Genomic DNA, 22,233 nt, shown 5'->3' with positions numbered 1-22,233 from the left:
GAACACCTAAAAGGTTGAGAACGTGAGAACATATATGGGCCATCTAATTTTTAAGATGTGTGGCTATAATTAATTGTTATTTTTCTAATTATTAATATATTTAAATTTACATTTTAAATTAAAAAAAAAATTATAAAGGCTATTAAGGTAAATAAGCATTACCCTAATTTTGTAAACTCCTATAATTACTTTATGCCTCTCTATTTCTTGACCTGATCTCATAGAGCATTAAATCGATGAAACAAAAGCGGCCTCCTTCAACTCGATCATCATCAGACGTCTCCATCACCAAAACCCTCCATGGCTTCAACGCCAAATCGGCCTCCTGCAACTCGATCTTCAATCGTTCTCCTACAACTCGATTTTATTTCATTGGTATTCATTGGAGATTCTAGACTTACATCCTTGAATCCGATGAAGCGGAAGCGGAAGGGGCCGTCCAGTTGGGAATAATGGTGGCCTGTGTAGTCTTATTTGTGCTAATGGCTATGGCGGGATGGCATCTTAGTCATAATAAAGTTCTCTTCTTCAGCGGTGCTCCTTTCATCAGTCTCGTTGTATGTATTCACCTCATTCCTTATTTCCCTTATGTTTTCCCCTCTTCTCCGACTGTTATGTTACAACAAGATCCCACGCCTTGCATTTCTTTAATAAACGAGGTTAATTTCCACTCCAATTTTGATGGGTTTTCATGGGATTTCGAAAACAACTCTCGATATTTCGATTGCGATTTCCAGAAATTGAGTCAGATCGATGTCTCGGACCTACTAAATGTTTCATGGATTGTTGTCGCAAGCGATTCACAAGCGCGATTGTTGTGGTTTCGTTGTTAGATTTGGTTTTGAGTTTAGATGAAATGGAATCGATTCAGGAGGATTTGTTTAAACGACATAGTAATTATCATATCGTGGTTGAAGAAATTGGGATGAAATTGGACTTCATTTGCGCACCTTACGCTACTAATCTCACTCATGTCATTACGGATTTCAAAAGAAACAATACTTATCCAAATGTGTTAGTGATGGGTTTAGGTTTATGGCACATGTTACACTTCACAAACTATTCCGATTACGGAGTTTCATTACGATTTATAAGGGAATCATTGATTCCATTCCTTCCAGTGGGATCTGATTCTACTCGAGGATTCCATTTGTTTTGGCTAGGTATGCCAACTTTGATAAACAAAATGCTGAATACAGAAGAGAAAAGGTTAAAGATGACAAGTGAGATGTGCAATTTATATGATCAAGAACTTTATAAATCAGAATGTTGAAGTCCTAGATTAGGGCTTTGGAGGATCGGATTCGATCAGTGAATCTGGTGTGGATTCTTGGACAGAGATGATGGGTGCAAAACTGAGAACCCTAGCTTCTGCAGTCTACTACATTTTTCTTATCTTTAAGTCTCCTGATCTCTCTTTATGAATATATTTAGAATGTGTATTTATTTATGAATAACATTGTATTCATCTATGAATAGTATGTGTGGATTAATGTATTTATTTATGATTAGAGGTATTCATTTATTCATTTGTGAATAGCAGGGTACTCATTTGTTAATATCAGTGTATTTATTTGTGAATAGCAGTGTAATCATGTGTTAATGAGTGTATTTATTTATGATTATAGGTATTCTTTTTATTTTCAGTTGATTAAAAAAAAAGAATTGGATTACTTGTAAATTGATATGTATTCATTTGTGATTGGAGTAGTTTCATGTTTTTTGAAAAGAAAAATCATTTGTGAATATAAATGTATTGATTTGGGGTTGGATTTCTATTCATTTTTTTTTTTGAAAAAAAAAACGGGAAATAGGAGAAAAATTTTGATTTTTTTTTCATTTTTAAATAAATTTTGGTAAAAATGTTTTTTATATTCCATTAATAAGAAAAATAAAAAATCAAATATTTCTTTCTTTATGGTAACTGATCCTAAATTTAAGGGAATTTGATTGAATTTTATTTTATTTTAACTTAATTAAAATATACAGTTACTTATATGCCATTATATATTGATTGGCTCACAACTGTTCTCGCATTCTCAACCTTTTAGGTGTTCTCATTTGATCATTTCCCTATATATATATATATATATATATATATATATATATATATATATATATATATATATATATATATGATTAGTAATTTATTATGTAACTTAGCTTGGAAACAATCAATGTAATTAACTCATCGAAGTTGATATCATTGGTTATATTTACACCAAAACATGTGTAGCCTGGAATAATATATTGCATAGATCTCTCTTTAAAATGTCATTGGCCTCCATTAGAAATTGGTATTTTTAAAAAATCCTTATACATACTCATTTTTTTAGTATGCGAAAACTATTAAAATAGGGTTTCAGCAATGGATGAACAAACACAAATAAATATATTGTTTGTGGAAGAACAAACAACACACAAATACCCTACTTTTACCTTTCTGAAACATCATTTTGGAATGTTGGAATGCCTATACTCATACATTCTGGTAGTCTGAAATACAATTTTTTAGTCTGGAATGTATGGGTGTCAAATTTCATAGCTCATACCTACCAACCATGACCAACTCTGAAATGAACATTACTAGCCCAACGAAGTAAATGGTCATTTTATAAATTTTATAAAAAAATGATTATTGTTATAAATTTATTTATTTATGTGATTATATTGCTCAATTTTATGTTTGTTTCCCTTCCTAGAACGTCTTGCTAATCAAGTAATTGGTTTAGTATTTTAATAGTTGTGAGAATCATGTGTTACAAGAGTAAGTTAAAAGATAATAATATGTTAAATATGAAGGTCTAAATATTTGAAAAGTTTTAATTTATAAGAAATAAGAAAAATAATGAATTATTAAAATTGAAATTTTTTTATCTTTTAAATTTAACCAAATAATTTTTATAAATAAACAAAAAAATAATAAGTTTTAATTTTAAAACTTTGAAATTAAAAAGTAAATCCATTAACGACATAGATATCAATTTATTACTAAATTTATTATAATTATTACATTAAATATTATATGAAATTTAATAAAATAAAAAAAAAACATATAAAATGATATATAGGAAAAAAATTTAAAATAATCATAAAATTACATTTGACAAAATGAATGAGAATATGATATATGAAAAAATGATTTATTAGCGACAAAAGTAATAATTTATTAGAATAGATGAGATTATTTGCACTTTGCATAGTTGATTCTTCTAATGGACGTGGACTCCTTACAAGATGATATATGTGTTCAATTCACACTAATATTAAAATGGACTTGTTCCTTTTTTGCCACATGGATAATTACAAATAATCGTGTTTATTTTTTATTGTTTGTTATTCAATTTTGTAATAAACACTTCACCACATGAATGATTTTTTTATAATTTTGGCTGTACATACAGATTCCTTAATTGCTTTATTATAGTATAAAGTTTCTTGGTTATCACTAACCATATAAATATATTTTCCTGTTTGATGTATTGGTTTTTGGTAGGGCTATAAATAAACTAAATGGATACAAATAAGGGTTAGTTTATGTTTATTCGTTTAAGTCGGTCAAACAAACGAAATAATACAAACGGATAAACGAACGAGTTGTAACAAATTACATTGTTCATGTTCGTTTGTTTATGTTCATGAACATGTTAAACAAACACTATTGAATATATATGAACATAAACGAACATATAATATAGTAATATAATAAAAAACAATTGACCATATATAAAAATAAATAAACTTAAAAGAACGTAAACTAACAACATAAACAAACATTCACGAACATAGATGAATGAACGAAACCATTGTTCACGTTCGTTCATTTAACTAAACGAACAAAAAATTATGTTTATGTTCGTTCATTTATTAAATAAACGAACTTTCCGTTTCACAAATGTTTTATTGAACGTTCAATTTGTTTATAGCGGTTAGCAATATAATGTAGCAAAATAAATTTTGTTTATTTGCCTTTATAGACGCAAGTATTATTTTTGTTGCTAGTGATACTACTACTAAAAGAATAAACAAAAAAACTCTTTTGAGAACAATGGAACATAACCTATTTTAGATACATCAAGATAAATTAGTGAAAGAAGATAAATTAGTTAAAGTGTACGAAAAAAAAAGTTATTAGAAAATGTTGATTATTGAAAATAATATTTAATTAAAAGTTAAAGTTAATGGATTAATGAAATATCAATAAATAATTTTGAGTCATCACATAGATCTACCATTAGAGTATCACATAGAACTACCGATAGAGTTGCTCTAACAATAATTTCAAAAAAATAAAAAAAAAAATCTAGAATTTAATTGTTATTGATGTTTATAATTATATTATGTACCAAGTTAAAATCAAACAAAAATAAAATATTATTATATCTATATTAATTTGCAAAGAAATTACTGTTTATTTATATATTTGTAGAAGATATAAGCTTACTACATCAAATAACTTATATATGAAAAATTGTATGTTACTTGAATTTTAAAGATTTGGTAAAAATATCTTTACTTATTTCGTACATTTACCATTAAAAAAAATTGAATCAAACCCTACAATTCAACAGCATTTTATGTTACTTGATTTTGGTAAAAATTGTATGTTACTTGAATTTTGAAGATGGTCTGGACTCTGGATGCCGTGTTTCAAGCCAATGGTCATATAAAATAGAAATTTTAAGAAAACAAAACACAAACACCAAAAGTACAATTCAACAACATTTTACAAGAGTAATTCATCTCAGCTGAGCATAACATCGTGTAAAAAAAATAAGTACACGCCATGAAACATAAAAAAAAAATAATAATAAATAATAAATAACTAGGATTTTGCTACTCTCATAAATGATCATGGTTATCTGTTATCTATTATCTATTATCTGCAATCAGTTTCCGTAAATAATTATACTCATCTTCTTTGCAACACAAAGGTCGGTTTAATTTTCCGCAACTATAACTTACCCCCATCAACCCATCTCTATACACCACCACCACCACATCTTCCATTTACTTACTGCCAAATATTAAAAAATAAAAATTAATATACTTTTTAATCCAATTCTCGCAACATTACTTTATTTTTTACTGAAAATAGTCTCTACTTACATTTTGCTATTATTAACTAAGAAATGCAAGCGTGTTGCTTTATGGCTAAGGAATTGTGTAAGTAAGTTGTAAATATGACTTACGTAAAAAAAATCTAGGCAAGGTGTTTGTTTATCCAAAGTTGGAGGTTTTGACAAAAAAAAAAATCCAAAATTAAAAGTGGTACCTTTAGAGAAACTTAAATTTTGTATTCTTCAACATGCATCCATTTTGTTGATGACCATTTATGTCCTTTTATCACAGGACAACCACCTGAAAATACAGAATACATGACCTCAATCGTATCAAATATGAATATGTATGTAAATAGAAAATATACATATTTACATACCATGCAAACTAGTGGGATCCAACGTGGCATCAGGCCTCATGCTCCAAAAAAGCAACGCATCACCCATTTTTGGTTTCACATGCACACCCTTTTTAGCACATTCAGATAAATTATTCCACTCGGGGTGAGAGCTGAAATTTCCCTGTGCAGCTGGGAAAACCGTTTCTCCCCCTTCCTCCACATCTGACCTGTAATCATATCATATCATATCATATCATATCATCAGATAAATTAGTATATAAGTATTTATTTATATTAGGGTTTAGGGTTTAGGGTAAAATACAGATAGATTTCAATAAAAATGGAGGATACTCCCAGATACATAAGAACTGTATTTTACTTATATTAGGGTTTAGGGTAAAATACAGATAGATTTCAATAAAAATGGAGGATACTCACAGATACATAAGAACTGTATTTACTTATATTAGGGTTTAGGGTTTAGGGTAAAATACAGATAGATTTCAATAAAAATGGAGGATACTCACAGATACATAAGAACTGTAGCTATTCTTTGGCCACCGTTTTTAGTGTTGAATTCATCAAGAAAGTAATCAAAGTGAGGCTCATACTTTTGTCCTTCTTCATAGTGAAGAACTTGTAGCCCTTCTCCATGCTCTGTTAATTAAGAAAATAGCAGATTAAAAAAAAATGGTACTTGTGCTTTTTAGTCCAATACTGAAACTTTGTTTTTTTTTTCAAATTTGGTCCTTATTACAAGGTTTCATATCAATTTTGGTCCCTGGGACTTTCTGAATTTAATCCTTATTACAAGGTTTCATATCGATTTTGCTCCATGAACCAAAAGCAACATGAATGCAAGTGTGGAGTAAACACGGTAATAATCAGAAAACGCAGGGACCATTTTTGTAATTTACTGTTGAGAACAATATTTGTCTGTAATGTATGATCCACAGAAAACAGAAGACATTAGAGTTTAGAGTGTAACTGATTATAAAATGAGCATGAGAGATATTCATAAATCATACCTACAGGGATAAATGTGAAGTCTGCTATTCTTTGTTCAATGTTTCTTATAATTTTATCCCTTCCCCTTCTCAAAAATGTTCCTGAGCTTGTACGTACCCTAAAAAATGAAAGTTCAAGAAAAATCTGATTGCATTCATTTCATATGATATGATTCAACTGTAATATAAGTAAAAAAAAAAGATTAAAAAGTGTCAGAACACAGAACAAACCTGCTATCTTTGCTTTGACCAGTCTTGCTATCAACAACTGTTGACTTTGCCATATGAGGTTTGGCAAGATTTATCAAATACTCACACTCTTCCTTTGACTATTTCATAACACAACATCAGAGTCAATACTCAATACTTCAGCATTGATTATATGTTAATGTTATGTTCCTTTTTGACATGATGCATTAAGTGCAACATAATAGAGGAAGTAAGAGATAATTAGGTATGATATAGAAGCTGGAAAGCATGTAAATATGTAGGAAAGAAGAAAGGCTACTCACCAAGAAATTGTGATAAACAAAGGCTCTAGGCTCCCAAGAGAGAATCTCAGTCCACTGATCTCCTCTTTTTCCCATCTCATCACCATCACCACTGCATTGCATTGCACATCAATCAAATTCAAGTGTATTTCATAACTGAGAAACTAATAGTGATAAGCAAGGTTGTTTATAATTATACTATATTGAATATTCACATAAACATAACAAAATGAGATGCAATTAAAATGATAAATATGCAGTTCCCCTATTTTGGGCTATCTACCACACTTCTGATCAATGTCTGACCTTTTCTCATTGCAATCTCAAAAAGCCACAAATTTTGTGTCTTGTAATGTCTACTGTATACACCCGCTGTTCTATAGAAGATATGCACCTTGGATCTTGATGTCGGACCTAGTACATTTCAAGGTTCGAAGTAGAAGGACTTTCCTATAGATTTACTAACGGATTTCCGTTACAAGACCTAAATTTTATGCCATAGATTGAAACAGATTAACAAGTTTATACTGTTCGCCTGATTCAACCCCTATGGCCGCGCAGATCGTCCCTGAAAACTATCTAAGTTGATTTTAGGTGACAAAAATCACCCAAAATCGAAACACGATCACATCTCAGAAAAGTAACCGATTAAACGTAAATTCAGGAGAAAATGAGAAGAAAACTACATACATAAGAAATCGTTTCCGTTTGAAGATGATGTGATCTCGAATGTAAGAAGAAGAACCGTCGTCGGAACCGATCGGGAGTGAAAAGATCCCTAGAGCAAGAAGTACCAGTAAAACTATTGTCAGCATTAAAAGCATTGATAGAACTAACGCCATCGTCGACGATCTCTTCCCGTGGTGATGCCGACCCAAATAGTTTCTTCCCTTCCGCATTGTTGCAAAGATTTCGGGATGGAAAGAAACCCTAATTCGAAGGGTTTTCAGCTGAATTTTCGTTCGTTGTTTTTCCTGGAATCGAAAATGGAAGTCTTGGTGACTTGTTTGGGTTCCCTTAATACTTATATACCTGTGTTGATGAAGAAGGAACTAACGGAAGGCGGCACGGTCGACGGACATCGTTTGTGAAATGACAGATTTGTCCTTGTCTCCCTGTTTAATCCAAATTATGAAAGGTATAAATGCACTTTAAAAATATTTTTGGTTGATTTCCTGTTATTAATTATATTCTTTTATACCTTTAATCCAAATAACTCTAAGATTGATACAACACTTAACAGAAGAAAAAAAATGAAAAAACAACAACTAGACATAAATCATAATGCTTCCATGTTGTGCATTCAAACCTTGCAATGTTATCAATTTACATTCAAACACATGACTTGTTTTTCCAATATGGGCAAGACACGCTTTTATATATGTAAATACTAAAGAAAAACAAAAAAAGAGAAAAAGAAAGTAGCAGAAAAAAAAAGAAAAATGAAAGGAAAATAAATTTGTCTTTCGTGTTCCCGAGTCGAAGAGAAGCGAAAAAAAAGTTAAACATTTTGTTTTTTCTCTCCAAATCTGTCCAAATCGAAAAGAAAGTTAGGAGAGAAAGTGATCATTTTATTTCATTCCACTTCATTCCTTTAATGAAACTCGAGAACACTATTTTTTTTTTTACTTTCCTTTGACTTCTATCCAGTTTTTTCTTTTCTCTCGTTAAATTGAACTCGGAAACGGGGTGTTAAAATGATGTAGTAGAGTGCATGACTTTCAAGCTTCCGATGTTACTATTCACTTCCAATGATACATTCTCTTATGTACTTATTCTTTAAGTACTTTGTAATTATTTTCTAAATATAATTTTGTTATATAGACGGAAATCATTAATACAACGATAAGTCAATAATTGTTATAAAAATAATTAAAACACTCCTTATCCATCATTAATTCATGCCGATACTAATGTAAGTAAAAAAATCGGTCCTCATAGACTCTGCACATTCTCATAGTTGACCCTCCTTACTAGTGAATATATAAGACTCATGAGATAATCTTGAATCTTCACAGTTAAAACATTTGAAGCAAACCTCAATGTCCGATAGACATTTCAGTTCATTTCAAAGTAAATGATACCAAGTATCAATACCATTTAAAGAATTAGGGATTTAATATAGGCTCAAATATGTTAAATAGCAATATATTTAAATTTTTATTTATTTTATGATTAAAATACTTTGAAACTTGTTAAGGCAAAATAGTTAATATAAGTATGTTCACCACTAAACCGTGATATAAATTTTTATTTAACTATTAATACTTTGTTTTTGTTTTTTTAAACCATTATATAAATTTTTTCTATAAATCCCACTATAGGTTGAAATTTGTTTCGGTTGAACCATTGTGATTTAACCATTAATATTTTCAATTTAGAGAAAAAAAAACAATTGTACTCAAAAAAAAATATTCTTCCAATAGGTTTTTACATTTATTACTGAAAAATCCTTAGGTGATTTTATGAAAAGAAAAAAAAAATCAATGGTCCTCTAAATCAATGGTAAACAAAAAATTGGTTCCTATGGGCTTGTTTTTGTGAGAGTTGCCGTGGGTTTTGCTGTTTTGCAGCGTCATCCACCGTATTGGCGTATTCGAATATTGACTTTTGTATATAAGCTTTTTTTATTTTTATTTTCTTTTCATTTGTGTTCATTTTTTCTTTATTTTTTTTAATTTAGTTATTTTATCGCAGATTAATAGTTTTTTTTTTTTTAATCATAAAGTTTATGACCAAATTTCTTCCCTAATTTCAAGCAGTGTAGCATAACGTTATCCCCAATACAACATTTTTACATTGTAACCTCATATTTTTAGATCAATTAAAAATGATTTCATTTAGTAGATTATTCACATAACCTTTTTTCTATAACCAAAATTAATTTTTCAGTTTTGCTTTATAAAATGATGTAGGACTCTACTTTATAGAAGCTTTTTACTTTAACTTGATATTTAACTTTGTATATGTCATATATCATGTTCTAAGAAACAAACACCCACTAAAAAGTGTTTGGGTTCATGGTTTCAACGAAATCAAATGGAACTGGACTAAGTTTTCATAGCATGACATGTTTGTTTGTCAAATGAACATAAGTCAACTTGTTAGATTCATTCATATAATCATATTCCATATTTGATGAATTTATTAATTCCTAAGGGAGCTGGAAAAGAATTCAATTACATTTTTTATTTCTTTCAACTAAAGACCCTCACCATAAATATACTAAAAGTATAAGAAATTAATTACAAGTTGAAACTCATACACATACTCTAATCTCTTTTACCAATATAGACTAACCATTTTATTCATTTACCCATAATAACAACTTTTTTTTTTACTGATTACAAGCTTCACATTACATATTTTGATATTTACCAGTAAATAAATGTAAGCATGTTACTATTACAGGTAAAGAAATGTAAGTATGCTTCTATTATATTTATGGGTAAAGAAACGTAAACACATTGCTATTATACATACAAGAATACAGTACAATTTTATTGCATTTATTGGTAAAAGAAACGTAAGAACATTATTATTATAGGTAAAAAAAATGTATAAATACGTTTTGCTATTATATGTTAAAAAACAAATTACATGTTACACGTTTCAGGTTATCAGTAAAGAAATGCAAGCATGATAATTCTTGCAATTTCTTTATTTCATATTTGCTTGTGTTCTGAATCCATTCCACAAAACAAAACTCACCAAAAGTAAGAAAGCTAAACATCTAATACACTATTCATACAAGAATTTAGAATTTAAAATCTTTACCTATTTTATCTGCGTTCATGATCTGCTTTTTCCTTAGCAATCTGTGCCTTTTGCTTTTCAACAAGTTTATCAAGAGCAGCTTGAACAGCATCATGTCCACCAATAAGCAACCGAGTAATAACTTCTGGATCTTTCTCGAATCGAGCTTCTTCAAATTCCTTTCGTGCATTTGCTCTAAGAACATCACGCCACATAACTCCATGTGAATCTGACCACATAAAGAACCGAGTTGCTCGAATTATGTCACGATAAAGACCCAGTACCTCTCTACGGGTGGTGGTAAGTCTTTGTCTGATCAATCTCTCGTCTTCTTCATCATCGTTGTGATTTTTTTGTTTCTTGACTACATGTCGATCCAGTAGCTCCTCCACTGTGTCTGGGCCGTTGTTCAAGAAATACCGGCGGTGGAGGTGGTGGAAATGGAGGTCGGAATGGATAGAGAATGCAAGATTCCGGCATTTTCTGGTGGTAGCTGCCATCTCCTCCGTAAGCAATTTATTCAAATAAACGATTTTGATGTTGAATCTATAAATAACGATGTGAAAATTGAACATTAATGCATTGTTTTGATGGACAAAATCGAATTAAGATGCTAAATCACGATCAAACAGAAGATTAAACAATCAACGTAAGGTGAATCTGTTCAAGCACCTCATGGATCGCTCTCATAAAACCCTAAGTTAATATGCAAACGGGATTCCCAAAATTTAGAGGAGAGACAAACATATCGTATCTGGCAAAGCAGGGAACCCTAACTCTAGAAAAATCCCAAAACAGAAGAAATCAACGAAAACTAACAAGATTCACAAAATTAAAGAAGGCGAAGAGAAAAGAACTCACCTATGGAATCGATCTGATTGTCTCCAAGAACAAGCCGATGGCGATTGAGTTAGGAGACACGAGTTAGGATTTGGAATAATTTCTGGATTTAAGTTCGGGAACGACTTTTTTTATCTTCTAACAAAATCATTTTTTTCAGGAAAGTGTAGTGAAAAATGAGGCTAAATTTTTAAAAAATTATTTGGAATAATTTCTAGATTTTTTTTTTTTTTTTTTTGAGTTTTTAGGAAAAAAAAAATCTGAATTAAAAAGAAAAACAAACTTTGTTTGGTATACCTATTTAAAGTTTTAGTTTAAACTTTTAAACAAAAACTTTAAATCTAAAATCTTATTTTAGTTTTTATTTTTATATTATTTTCTATCTTTTGGAAAGCTTACAATTATTATTATCAAATAATTTTATATAAATAAAAACTACAACTAGTTCCAACTACCATATTTCAACTAACATATTACAGTTAACATGTATCAAACATATTTATAAGTTTTCTATTTAAAATAAAATATTTAAGCTCATACTTTTAAACAAACTTTTCTTTGATTCATGTTTTAAAAACTTGCTACCGAACGTATTTACCTAATAAAATGGCATTACTCTAGAACCCACCACAACTATGAACTATGTGCTATAAGATTCCTCTTAATCAAGCAAAATGAGTAGATTTATAGAAAGAGAAGTCTTTCATAACAAAAAAAATTACAAATTATCCGTACTAATCAACTTTTTTGAAAGTAAAATTATGATTCAAACTTTTTTATTTATTGGACCAGTTCATAAGCATACAAGAAGTTTTGGTAATAGAATTTGTTTTTGTAAAAGACCATAATATTGTTTTACGGCTTTTAACGACATTTAAAAGAATATAGTTTTTTATTCGTTTATCTGCTATACTAGGTTAAAACCCGTGGGAACCACGGGGAAAAAAATATTATTGATAATTTAAAATGGTAATATTATTGATAATTTAAAATGGTAATAAAAAATCAAAAATTTACAAAATTTTATTAAATTACAACGATATATGCCTTATATATAAGTTTATAATGATTAGTTAAACTTAATATATATTATTTTGAATAGTGTCTTTTGAATATCTGATATACATTCCGTATGTATTGAGTTTTAATAAAATTATGATTTTGTACGGTGCAATATAAGTTTGAATAAAATATAAAAAACACAATCAATCATGAAAATGATATTTTTATACAAAAATATATATATAACGGTAGGGTAATAAACATAAATAAATAGAACACAATAAATTACAAAATCAAGCAACATTAATATTTTAAAAAGGCATAATATTAATCATTTATTTGCAAGCAGTTATTTTAGAAGATACGTAGATGTTTTATTTATTTATTTCTTTTTTTAGTTAGTTTTGTTAATAACCCATTAAATGGTTTAAATAATAAAGTATCAATCCAAAAAAAAAGTATATAGTAAACATTCTTAAAGTAGAAAATCAACTCTAAGATCCGACAAAGAGCACACATTTTGTCTTGATTAACTTCCATTTTCTTTCTCTTTGATTCCATCTGTTTACTACAAAAATCTTTCTAATCAGAAAAATTAACATAAAAAAAATATAAAATTTGCTGCTATAATAGCCGCACAAGTGCATAACTATTCACTTACCACAAAATTACTTTCATTTCTTGCACTCAACCCTTACACAAACCTAGGAAACGACATTGTACTTTCTTGCATTTGACATTTTCAAAATTATATTGCATTTTCATTACTTTGAACATTTTACCATTATTAATCTAATTAAAGAAATAACATTATACTTTCGTTCCATTGATAACTTTAGCATCCTACTTCAGTTTTTGTCACACCAACTCTAGTGCTTATAAAATACCAATTATACCCTTCATTTTTCAAATTAAGTTGGCAAAGGAAAGAGACCAACCCCATCAACTCCTTAACTGTGAATATAACACTTTCCAATAGAATTTTTCAAAAAAAGACCAAAAAGCCCTTCCTTAGTAAACCAATCCAACCACCTGATAAAATTGCCATTTTTTGACATAAATTAAAAATCAAACATTTACTCTTAAAGCCCTTCAACTCTTTATCAAAAAATTGTAAGTATTCATTTCCACCAAATCTAGTATTTGTAAAATACCACATATAACCTTCTATATTCAACATTTTTTGATAGTGAAACTGATCAGGAGGCATTCATCAAGTTCCTTTTTTTCCCTTTTTATATCCATAAGCCACACACTTGGATTTCATTAATGCTTAACTATTAATTCACACTTTTTATCAACCAAAGTCATTATTGGCAGAAAGGTTGACTGCAAGCTTGTTCTTGAAGGTATCAAAAGGGCCTTCAACTATCATCTTCACATCATAGTTTCCATCACAGTATCATGATCTGTAGCATAATGGTTCAACCAATAACATCAAAAATTGAAGTATTAACTCACAAGAGCATGTAAATGCTGATGTTTAAAGGGCTCTCTTTTCCATAACTTTTTTATTAAGATAAAAAACTAAAATAAAATTGCAAGACTAAACTATCATGGTATTCTAGGTTAAAAAGAAACACCAAAGGAGACAAATATAACATTTTGTGATACCATACACATCAAAGTTTTTCATTTGGGCAAATCATCGAACAGTTGTCCTGCATTATGAAATATAACTATAACTTACAAACAAAGAGGGATGATGCTATCTTGCCAATAGTCGACCCTACAGATTAAAACTCATGATTCATCAAATAAAGCCTAAGTCTAATTGAAAGAAAACGGTTCAATAAACCTGAAATCGGGTGGAACCAATCGAGGCTTAGCATATTGATTGACCAAACTGGATTCACAAGAACATAAAACAAAAATCAAAACAAAAACGTCAAATAAATATGCCATAATGGAACATGAATCAGGAAAAATCAAAGATGGACATCTTTCTTTAAAAAAAATAAAACACCGAATCGTATCATTTTACCTTTCACGTCATTTCTCTTAATCTCAAGTTCAATATATAGTGTAGAATATTTTCAAGCGAGATAAGCATCGGAGAGAGGGTAACTATAAGAAGAGGATGTGATATCGTGGATCAGGAAAGAAAAAAGAGACGGTTGTCGATTGTACCCAGATTTGGGGATGGTACCAGTTTCATATTTCAAAATTTGAATATCCTATCAATGTTAGGATTTAGGAAGCGAGATTTTAGAAGAAAGAAGAGTAAATTTTAAGGTGAGAGGACATTTAATTTCTCTTTTAAGATTAAAGAATAGAAGGGTAAAGTGGTAATTTAATTGATGGTGAATAAGGTTTACTTAATGGATACGTGGCTAAAGAGGTTTGTTTTATTAGGAGTAGAATACCTCAGCTCCCAGTAGAATACCTCAGCTCCCAGCAATTGATGCGTCGTGCGCCTAAATCACACCATTTCGTGGCATCGACTAATGCTAGGCGCGCACATGGGCTTGCCCATTCCTTTGATCCACTAAAGCCTTTGAAGGTTTACCAAGGAAATAGGTTTATAAACCCATAAAAGTTTCTTCCCCCACCAATGTGGGATACAAAGGAAATTGCCAACTTGCAATTCCTTTATATATAAAGTACCAACATATATAACTTTTATTTAATGACCGAAAACTTTAGATATTTGATATCAACTTTTTAGTTTGATTTCAATTGAAAACTAAATATAATATATATGATGTGAATGGGCAATAACGATTCTTTATATAATTAGTTATTCGTATTCATATTTACATCTTTATTAATGTCATATTTCAATAATAGAACTAATATCATAGTTTTAGAATAAAAATAATAAAGTAGTAATAAACTGAATCAATTGATTTAAAACTGAATTAGAAATCGATTTTCAGTTAAACCGATTATTCCATTTATAATGTAAAAATCACAATATCATATTTTCAGTTAAAAGAACCCCCCAATACCTACAAACTCACATCCAAAAATCTCTCTGTTTTATTTTGCTTTCGTACGGGAAAAAAAAGAAGCAGCTAATGGCCGTCGTCAAGCCAAACCTCCGCCGTCTCTCCGGCCTGGCCTCGATCAACCGCTATTGTTCCTCCACCTCAGCCGTGGCCTCCGCCTCCCATTCCGACACAGACACTGACACCAATATAGTCGTCACCACCACGACCAAAACCATTCAGAAACTATCTCACTCGGAAACCCTAATATCAGAAAAACTCCACTCTATAATCAAAAACCACCACCGTCAAAACCCCAACCCTAGCCCCATCCCCACCGATTTTCCTCCCAACTTTACCATCCCTTCGCTCTCCTCCGACTTCTCAAATCTCTCCCGCCAACAGCCCATCTCACCCGCCTTAATCCGCTCCGTAATCGAAAAATGCGCCGCCGTCCGCCATGGGATTCCTTTTACTCCAACCCTAGCTTTCTTCAACTGGGCTACCAGCACAACAACCGGTTCCTCGGATACATACAACGAAATGATCGACCTCGCCGGAAAAGTCCGACATTTTGACGTAGCGTGGCAGGTAATCGAGATGATGAAACAAAGAAACGTGGGAATTTCGATTGATACCTTCTCGATTTTGATTCGTAGGTATGTTAGAGCTGGGTTAGCTGCTGAAGCTGTTCACGCATTTAATCGAATGGAGGATTATAACTGTAAGCCAGATCGGATTGCGTTCTCTGTTGTAATCAGTATTCTCTGCAAGAAACGAAGAGCTGAAGAAGCTCAATCCTTTTTCGATAGTCTAAAACACAAATTCGAACCAGATGTTGTCGTGTACACCAGTTTAGTCCATGGGTGGTGCAGAGCAGGTAAGATTTCAGACGCAGAAAGGGTATTCAATGAGATGAAAACCTCTGGAATCAATCCAAATGTTTACACTTACACCATCGTAATCGATGCTCTGTGTAGGACTGGTCAGATAACTCGTGCACATGATGTGTTCGCTGAAATGCTTGACCAAGAAATCAAACCCAATGCAGTCACATACAATAACCTAATGCGTGTACATGTAAAATCCGGTAGAACAGAAAAGGTTCTACAAGTTTACAACCAAATGAAGCGCCTTTCTTGCACACCCGATTTAATCACTTACAATTTCTTGATCGAAACCCATTGTAAAGATGAAAACCGTGATGAAGCAATCAAGATTTTGAACTTGATGATCAAGAACGGGTGTGAGCCAAATGCGAGCAGTTTCAACCCAATTTTTAGGGAAATCATGAAAGCCCGTGATGTGAATGGTGCTCATAGATTGTTTGGGAGGATGAAGGGGTTGAAATGTAGACCGAATACTGTGACTTATAATTTGTTGATGAGGATGTTTGCGGATTCGAAATCGGCTGATATGGTGTTGAAGATGAAGGAGGAGATGGATGAAAATGGTGTGGAGCTTAATGTGAATAGTTATAGGATTTTGATTGGGTTGTATTGTGTGATGGGGCATTGGAATAATGCTTATAAGTTTTTTAGAGAGATGATTGAAGAAAAGTGTTTGAAACCGAGTAATGGTGATTATGAAATGGTGTTGGGGCAGCTTAGAAAAGCTGGGCAGATCAAGAAACATGAAGAGTTGGTGGAGAAGATGGTGGATAGGGGGTTTGTTGTTCGACCATTGTAGGAGGAATGCATACAACCAAAATTGTGTTTTTTTTTTTTGTTCTTATTTGTAGGATTTTGATGCATACATTTAATTAAAGTTAGGGTTTCATTGCTTGATTGATGTAGTATGTATGCGTAAATGCATAAAACCCCACTCGTTTTTTTTCCAAGTTTTATTAAATTAATCGGTCGTGAACACATTGTATTGTTAGGTTAGTTAGGTGTTTTTTTTACTTAATAGAATTATTCGGGAGTTACGAAATTGCTATTGTATATATTATTTATTTTCTTAAATAGATCGAAATAACATGTAGTAGGAAAAAAGAACAAGGTCTTAACTCTTAAGTCTTGATCATGTGACTATTTGTGATGGCTAGGGGTTCGTTGCTTGATCGTTGTGGTAGATATGCATGAAACCTCATTTGTGTTTACTAAGGGGTGTTTAGTTCGTAAAATGTTTTGAAAAGAATTGGAATGAGAATTGGAAACATATGGATGAAAGTGAAATATCAAGCATTTTGAATATAGAAAGGAATATTATTATGTACTTATGAAATTTTAGGGTTAAGAGATAATTGGTATTTTCTTAATGGGAATAGTTAGAATCAAATTTCATAGTTAGAAGTAAACAAAAATAAAGACAACTTATGTTTACTTGATTCATGATGAATATGCTTAAGCTCAAAGATGGCATGATTTTGGAACTGAAATGATAGGATCGGTAGGCATTAAGACTACAGCTAAGATTGATAGATCTATCGAAGAAAAAAAAAGGTAGGAATTATAGCAATAATTACAACAACTAAAAGCTTTATTATAGCCTTTTAAAGAATAAGTAAAGAAACTGAAAAAAAAGACTATTATTTGGTGTTGTTAATTTTCTCATTCTTTAGACCATGTTTATTGGTACGTACATAAATCAATAAAAAAAGAAAATATACATGCGAGGTGCTTTGAGACCACGATCTAAATCGCCCGGCCATCAAAGATCACAACCCATTACTCCTCCAACAACAAACCACTTGTAATAATGTCATAGGAACCCAAATTCTTATCTTTTTAATTGGTTAAAACACATATTTGATAATATTAAAAATTAAAGATTTTTTAAAATATAAAAATAATACCAAAATTCTCAATTCTCTAATAGAGTCCAATATCTTATTATATCCAGTTTCTCATATGGATCCTTATTATCCAAATTAATATATATATATATATATATATATATATATATATATATATATATATATATATATATATATATATATATATATATATATATATATATATATATATATATATGAAACTAAGGAATAGTAAACTGGATATTTTTTTTGGCAGAAATGGTCTGCACTTTGCTCCTCATTCTTTACCTATTTTGACATTTTTGGTCATTACAATCAATATTTTTACATTTTTTAAGAACTTTTTAATATTTAAAGTTTGGCCACAAAACTTTAACGGTTTGACAACTTTGATCACTTTTCTAAAAATTTGCTAATTCTTACCCCTTTAATTCTTTAACCGTTTTGAAACTTCTGATACTTGCAGTCAAAACTTTTATATTTTTTCATAAAAACATGAAAAAAACGGTCCGGGGCAAACTCCGGACTTTTCATCCTTGCACTTTCTACGTCTGTTATATTTATCGATTCGGAAACAATATTGAAAGCTTTTGGCTCCCGCGTAGCGAGGGTAACCTTTCTAGTTATAACTAAAACCCTTAGGTTTTTTTTTTTTTTTTTTTTTTCTGAAGTTTTCAAAATCTGCTAAACTCTCAATCCGAAGAAAACTTCCGGTTATCTCCAAACTTGAATCAAATGCATACCTTGCCCACTCATGAAAATTAACAAATCATCTCTAGAAATTTGTTTGACAATTCTCAAATGCCAAACAGTAATACTTAAAAAACTTCAAAATGTGAAACTAAAGAAGATATGCATTGATGGCCGCGTGGTGTCTTTTTAGTGAAAATGCAACTCGTGGAATGGCAACCTTGGTGCTTTTGGGCCCAATTAGGGGATGAGGCCCAAATCAGGAATCCGGCAATTAGTGTGCTTAACGGGTCTTTAATTGTGATAACTCAATATTTCAAGTCAATATAATGATCTAAAAGTCAAAATTTTATAATCTACTTTTGATAATAAAAATAGCGTCAAAAATAAAATGTTCTAAAGTCTCAATCGGGTTGCATAAAGTATTAGATATCGTATCAAGGTTTTCAGTAACATAGAGAACACACAAATCCGAGTTATAACGAAGAAGTTATTACCAATCAAAAATCCGCAGCAAAACCGGTAAAACACTATTAAGCGTAAAAAGTAAAATTTCAATAAAATACTTTTTAGCCTTAGGTATCGAAATGAATGTCGTAGATATCATTAAACCATGAACGCACATAAAAAGAACGTCCAAATCTGACTTCGTATGAGGAAGTTATGATTTTTCTAAGTTTCGGAGTAGCGGTAGACAGCTAAAAACTCGAAATAGAGATCGAGCGATATTTAGCCGACACGACCTAAACGAGAATTGAACGTCTCGATAATACTAATACAACGGTAAAAAGACAGACGGAAACGAACATCGGATGAAGAAGTTATGAATTTTTAACGGTCTTTTCCTGTCCCGGTCTATAAAAAATAAATAATTAAAAATAAAGTCAAAATTTGCCAACAAAGTCTAAATAAAAGTTGTATATTACATTCTCACCTACACGTGGATATAAAGAACGTCAAAAACGGAGCTCGTATGCGAAAGTTACGCATTTTAGAAGATTGGGGCACACAAACCGAGAGGGAGTACGCTATAGCGTACGAGGGTACGCCTAGCGTACTCAGTACGCAGCCTCGGATCGGCCATGTCTCCCCCTACACCTCTACCCCCTGTCCTATCCGAAATGCGGTATCCAAAGAAGACATCATGCATGACGTACACCCCGCGTACGAAGTTACGCCCAACGTACGAGCTGCGGATAAGGTACGCCCCGCGTACTTCGGAGTACGCCCAACGTACGAGGCTGCCTCCACCACTATAAATAAGGATGCGAGGGTGCCGACTCCATTTGCTAATTCACACCATTTCTCTCCCACTTTTTCACTTCCGAGCCCCTCAAGACTACCCCGACGCCCCAGTTACGTATCCAAGTCCCGACGAAGCTCCAAAGCTCCAAAATACCCGAGAAACTCACTTCCTTCCGGTCGAAGTGCTGCCCGAGAAAAATATCGTTTTCTTCAAAGCATCACACTTACCAGGTGAGTTCATACCCCTATATTTTTATGTTTTTACTACATTTTAGGGGGAGAAATACAAGTGAAACGCAAGAAAAACTTATATTGCAAATCGTTACATACAGTTTCTAATACTTTATCTACATTTTGTGTATATATGTTAAATAAGTAAATAACGCTATCACAAATGTTATACTTTACATGCAAGGTTGATAATACATTAAGGTTTATCATTCAAATGAAAACACTTTTGAAAAACTATAATAGGTATAGTTTACGAGATATTCATGATATTTTAAACTCTATAAACACTTTAGAAAGGAAACACTTACATTTACAAGAAAAATGGACTTTTCATACGTATATCTATTTAATACAAACTTTTGTGAGACATTTAACTTCACGTACTTTCAAGTATGCATTTCAAGTCCTGTGTTATAAACCATAATCTCCTGTAGGGAGAGCGTGATACTTGTGTATAGATCTATACGTGATTGACAATTCCGTACCTAAACGGTTAGCTACAGTTAGACCGGCAGGTCTGGGGTGACAAACGTCATATCATTTCAACGCCTGAAGAATGTTGTTACAGGAAGTCTGGGTCGTTAGCACGATTATAAAACTCACACAAAGTACTAGAACATTTGATTTACGGGGCTATCAAATGTCTTATTTGTTTATATATACATATATAAATCTACTCACACTATTTTAGGTATGGAAAATACTTATGCATTTCGGTTTTCGAATCAATTAAAACCACTACACATTTATGGAAAATATTGGATTTTCTAAGAAACCAACACAATTTTTTTTACAGAAAGGCATACAATTTTAATACAAAAACGTTTATGAACTCACCAACTTAATTGTTGACACTTTTTCAAAACTACTTGTATTTCTCAGGGATTCAGTAATACATGTAAACAACAGCTTTTGGGGAAGGGACGCTAAGGCGTCAATTTCAAACTTAATATATATATATATATATATATATATATATATATATATATATGTATATATATCATAATGTAATTTCTTTTGAAACATGTAATACTATCAACAATGTAACTTTTTAAATTATATTTATGATGGTTGTGTTTGCTTTCTTTACTATTTACTCAACTGTTATGATACTACATGAAGTCATCCACTTGTGAACGATTCCGTCGTTCTGGTTGGGGTGTGTGACATTAATAGGCCATTGGAGGACTGTGCTTAATAGATTAGAGTTGGGACTCTTGAATGTCCCAATTGGACCAAGGGGTAAAATGGTTATTTTACCCCAAGTTATGTTATAGACTCTGATCGGGTGTTAATGTGTTTATGTTAGCCGGGAGTCATCAGAGCAGCTGTTAGAGACCACTATCCGCGAGATTCGACACTCGGTTTTCGAGGTGAGTTACCTTCCAGTAGATGTGGGTCTAAGGCACCAAGACCGGCCCACTAGTAGTTGATTATAGTTGAGATAAATTGTATTTGTGATAATTGTCTGGTTTGATACTACTTGGTATGTTTATGTGTTAGCATGATATGTTATATGTGATAGTGGTAGGAGGGGAAGAGTCCCCAAGTTCGGTTGTTACGACCAAATGGTAGGCCGGGCACCCCATATATGTCTGGTAATATGATTATGTTATGATATGTGTGGTAGTAGTAGTAGGGGTGAAATAGTCCCCGGAGTTCGGTTGTTAGGATTGACGGGTAGGTCAGCACCCTAGAATGGCTTGACACGGGTAGGTCGGCACCCCATAATGGCCAGACCGGGTAGGTCGGGCACCCCAGAATTGCCCGACAGTATGTATGCTATGTGATTGTATGGTATGTGGTATGATGGGCGAACTCACTAAGATTTGTGCTTACAGTTTTAGTTTTGTTTCAGGTACATCTTCAGCAAAGGGGAAGG

The 22,233-nt window shown here is 31.7% G+C and overlaps 3 protein-coding genes, 1 long non-coding RNA gene and 1 pseudogene across 4 annotated transcripts; 3 read left to right on the top strand and 2 right to left on the bottom strand.

Moving 5' to 3' along the window:
• Positions 1-244: 244 nt before the first annotated feature.
• Positions 245-1,534, top strand: LOC145086043 (protein ALTERED XYLOGLUCAN 9 pseudogene; annotated as a pseudogene).
• Positions 1,535-4,724: 3,190 nt separating this feature from the next.
• Positions 4,725-7,907, bottom strand: LOC145086042 (putative prolyl 4-hydroxylase 3). The gene is made up of 8 exons (XM_079023752.1): positions 7,590-7,907; positions 6,921-7,011; positions 6,640-6,737; positions 6,430-6,527; positions 5,929-6,058; positions 5,441-5,628; positions 5,276-5,361; positions 4,725-5,017 (listed from the first exon to the last, which is right to left on the bottom strand). Exons 1-7 carry the CDS (start codon positions 7,796-7,798, stop codon positions 5,288-5,290), a joined length of 888 nt encoding a protein of 295 aa, XP_078879878.1. The 5' UTR covers positions 7,799-7,907; the 3' UTR covers positions 4,725-5,017; positions 5,276-5,287.
• On the top strand, positions 6,031-6,434 carry LOC145086044 (uncharacterized). The gene is made up of 2 exons (XR_013700281.1): positions 6,031-6,161; positions 6,216-6,434. It is a non-coding gene; the product is annotated as an uncharacterized LOC145086044 (long non-coding RNA).
• Positions 7,908-10,456: 2,549 nt separating the features above from the next.
• EMB1793 (LYR family of Fe/S cluster biogenesis protein) lies at positions 10,457-11,664 on the bottom strand. The gene is made up of 2 exons (XM_079023751.1): positions 11,517-11,664; positions 10,457-11,201 (listed from the first exon to the last, which is right to left on the bottom strand). Exon 2 carries the CDS (start codon positions 11,153-11,155, stop codon positions 10,682-10,684), a length of 474 nt encoding a protein of 157 aa, XP_078879877.1. The 5' UTR covers positions 11,156-11,201; positions 11,517-11,664; the 3' UTR covers positions 10,457-10,681.
• A 3,768-nt stretch (positions 11,665-15,432) lies between these two features.
• On the top strand, positions 15,433-17,359 carry LOC145086040 (Pentatricopeptide repeat (PPR) superfamily protein). The gene has a single exon (XM_079023750.1). It carries the CDS (start codon positions 15,518-15,520, stop codon positions 17,114-17,116), a length of 1,599 nt encoding a protein of 532 aa, XP_078879876.1. The 5' UTR covers positions 15,433-15,517; the 3' UTR covers positions 17,117-17,359.
• Positions 17,360-22,233: the final 4,874 nt, after the last annotated feature.

This window comes from Lactuca serriola, chromosome 2 (genome assembly GCF_051521515.1).
Source record: "Lactuca serriola cultivar US96UC23 chromosome 2, Lser_US96UC23_V15, whole genome shotgun sequence".
Lineage (NCBI taxonomy): Eukaryota > Viridiplantae > Streptophyta > Magnoliopsida > Asterales > Asteraceae > Lactuca > Lactuca serriola.
The sequence above is the reverse complement of the archived record's forward strand: the minus strand, read 5'-3'. Positions and strand labels throughout refer to the sequence as shown.

Excerpts from the sequence above, each read along its gene's own strand:
- LOC145086042 (XM_079023752.1), bottom strand. The coding sequence starts at position 7,798 with ATGCGGAAGGGAAGAAACTATTTGGGTCGGCATCACCACGGGAAGAGA. Across the intron at positions 6,738-6,920 it reads TTGTTTATCACAATTTCTTG|TCAAAGGAAGAGTGTGAGTA; the intron begins GTGAGTAGCCTT and ends GTTATGAAATAG. Across the intron at positions 5,362-5,440 it reads GGATCCCACTAGTTTGCATG|GTGGTTGTCCTGTGATAAAA; the intron begins GTATGTAAATAT and ends CTGTATTTTCAG.
- EMB1793 (XM_079023751.1), bottom strand. The coding sequence starts at position 11,155 with ATGGCAGCTACCACCAGAAAATGCCGGAATCTTGCATTCTCTATCCAT.
- LOC145086040 (XM_079023750.1), top strand. The coding sequence starts at position 15,518 with ATGGCCGTCGTCAAGCCAAACCTCCGCCGTCTCTCCGGCCTGGCCTCG.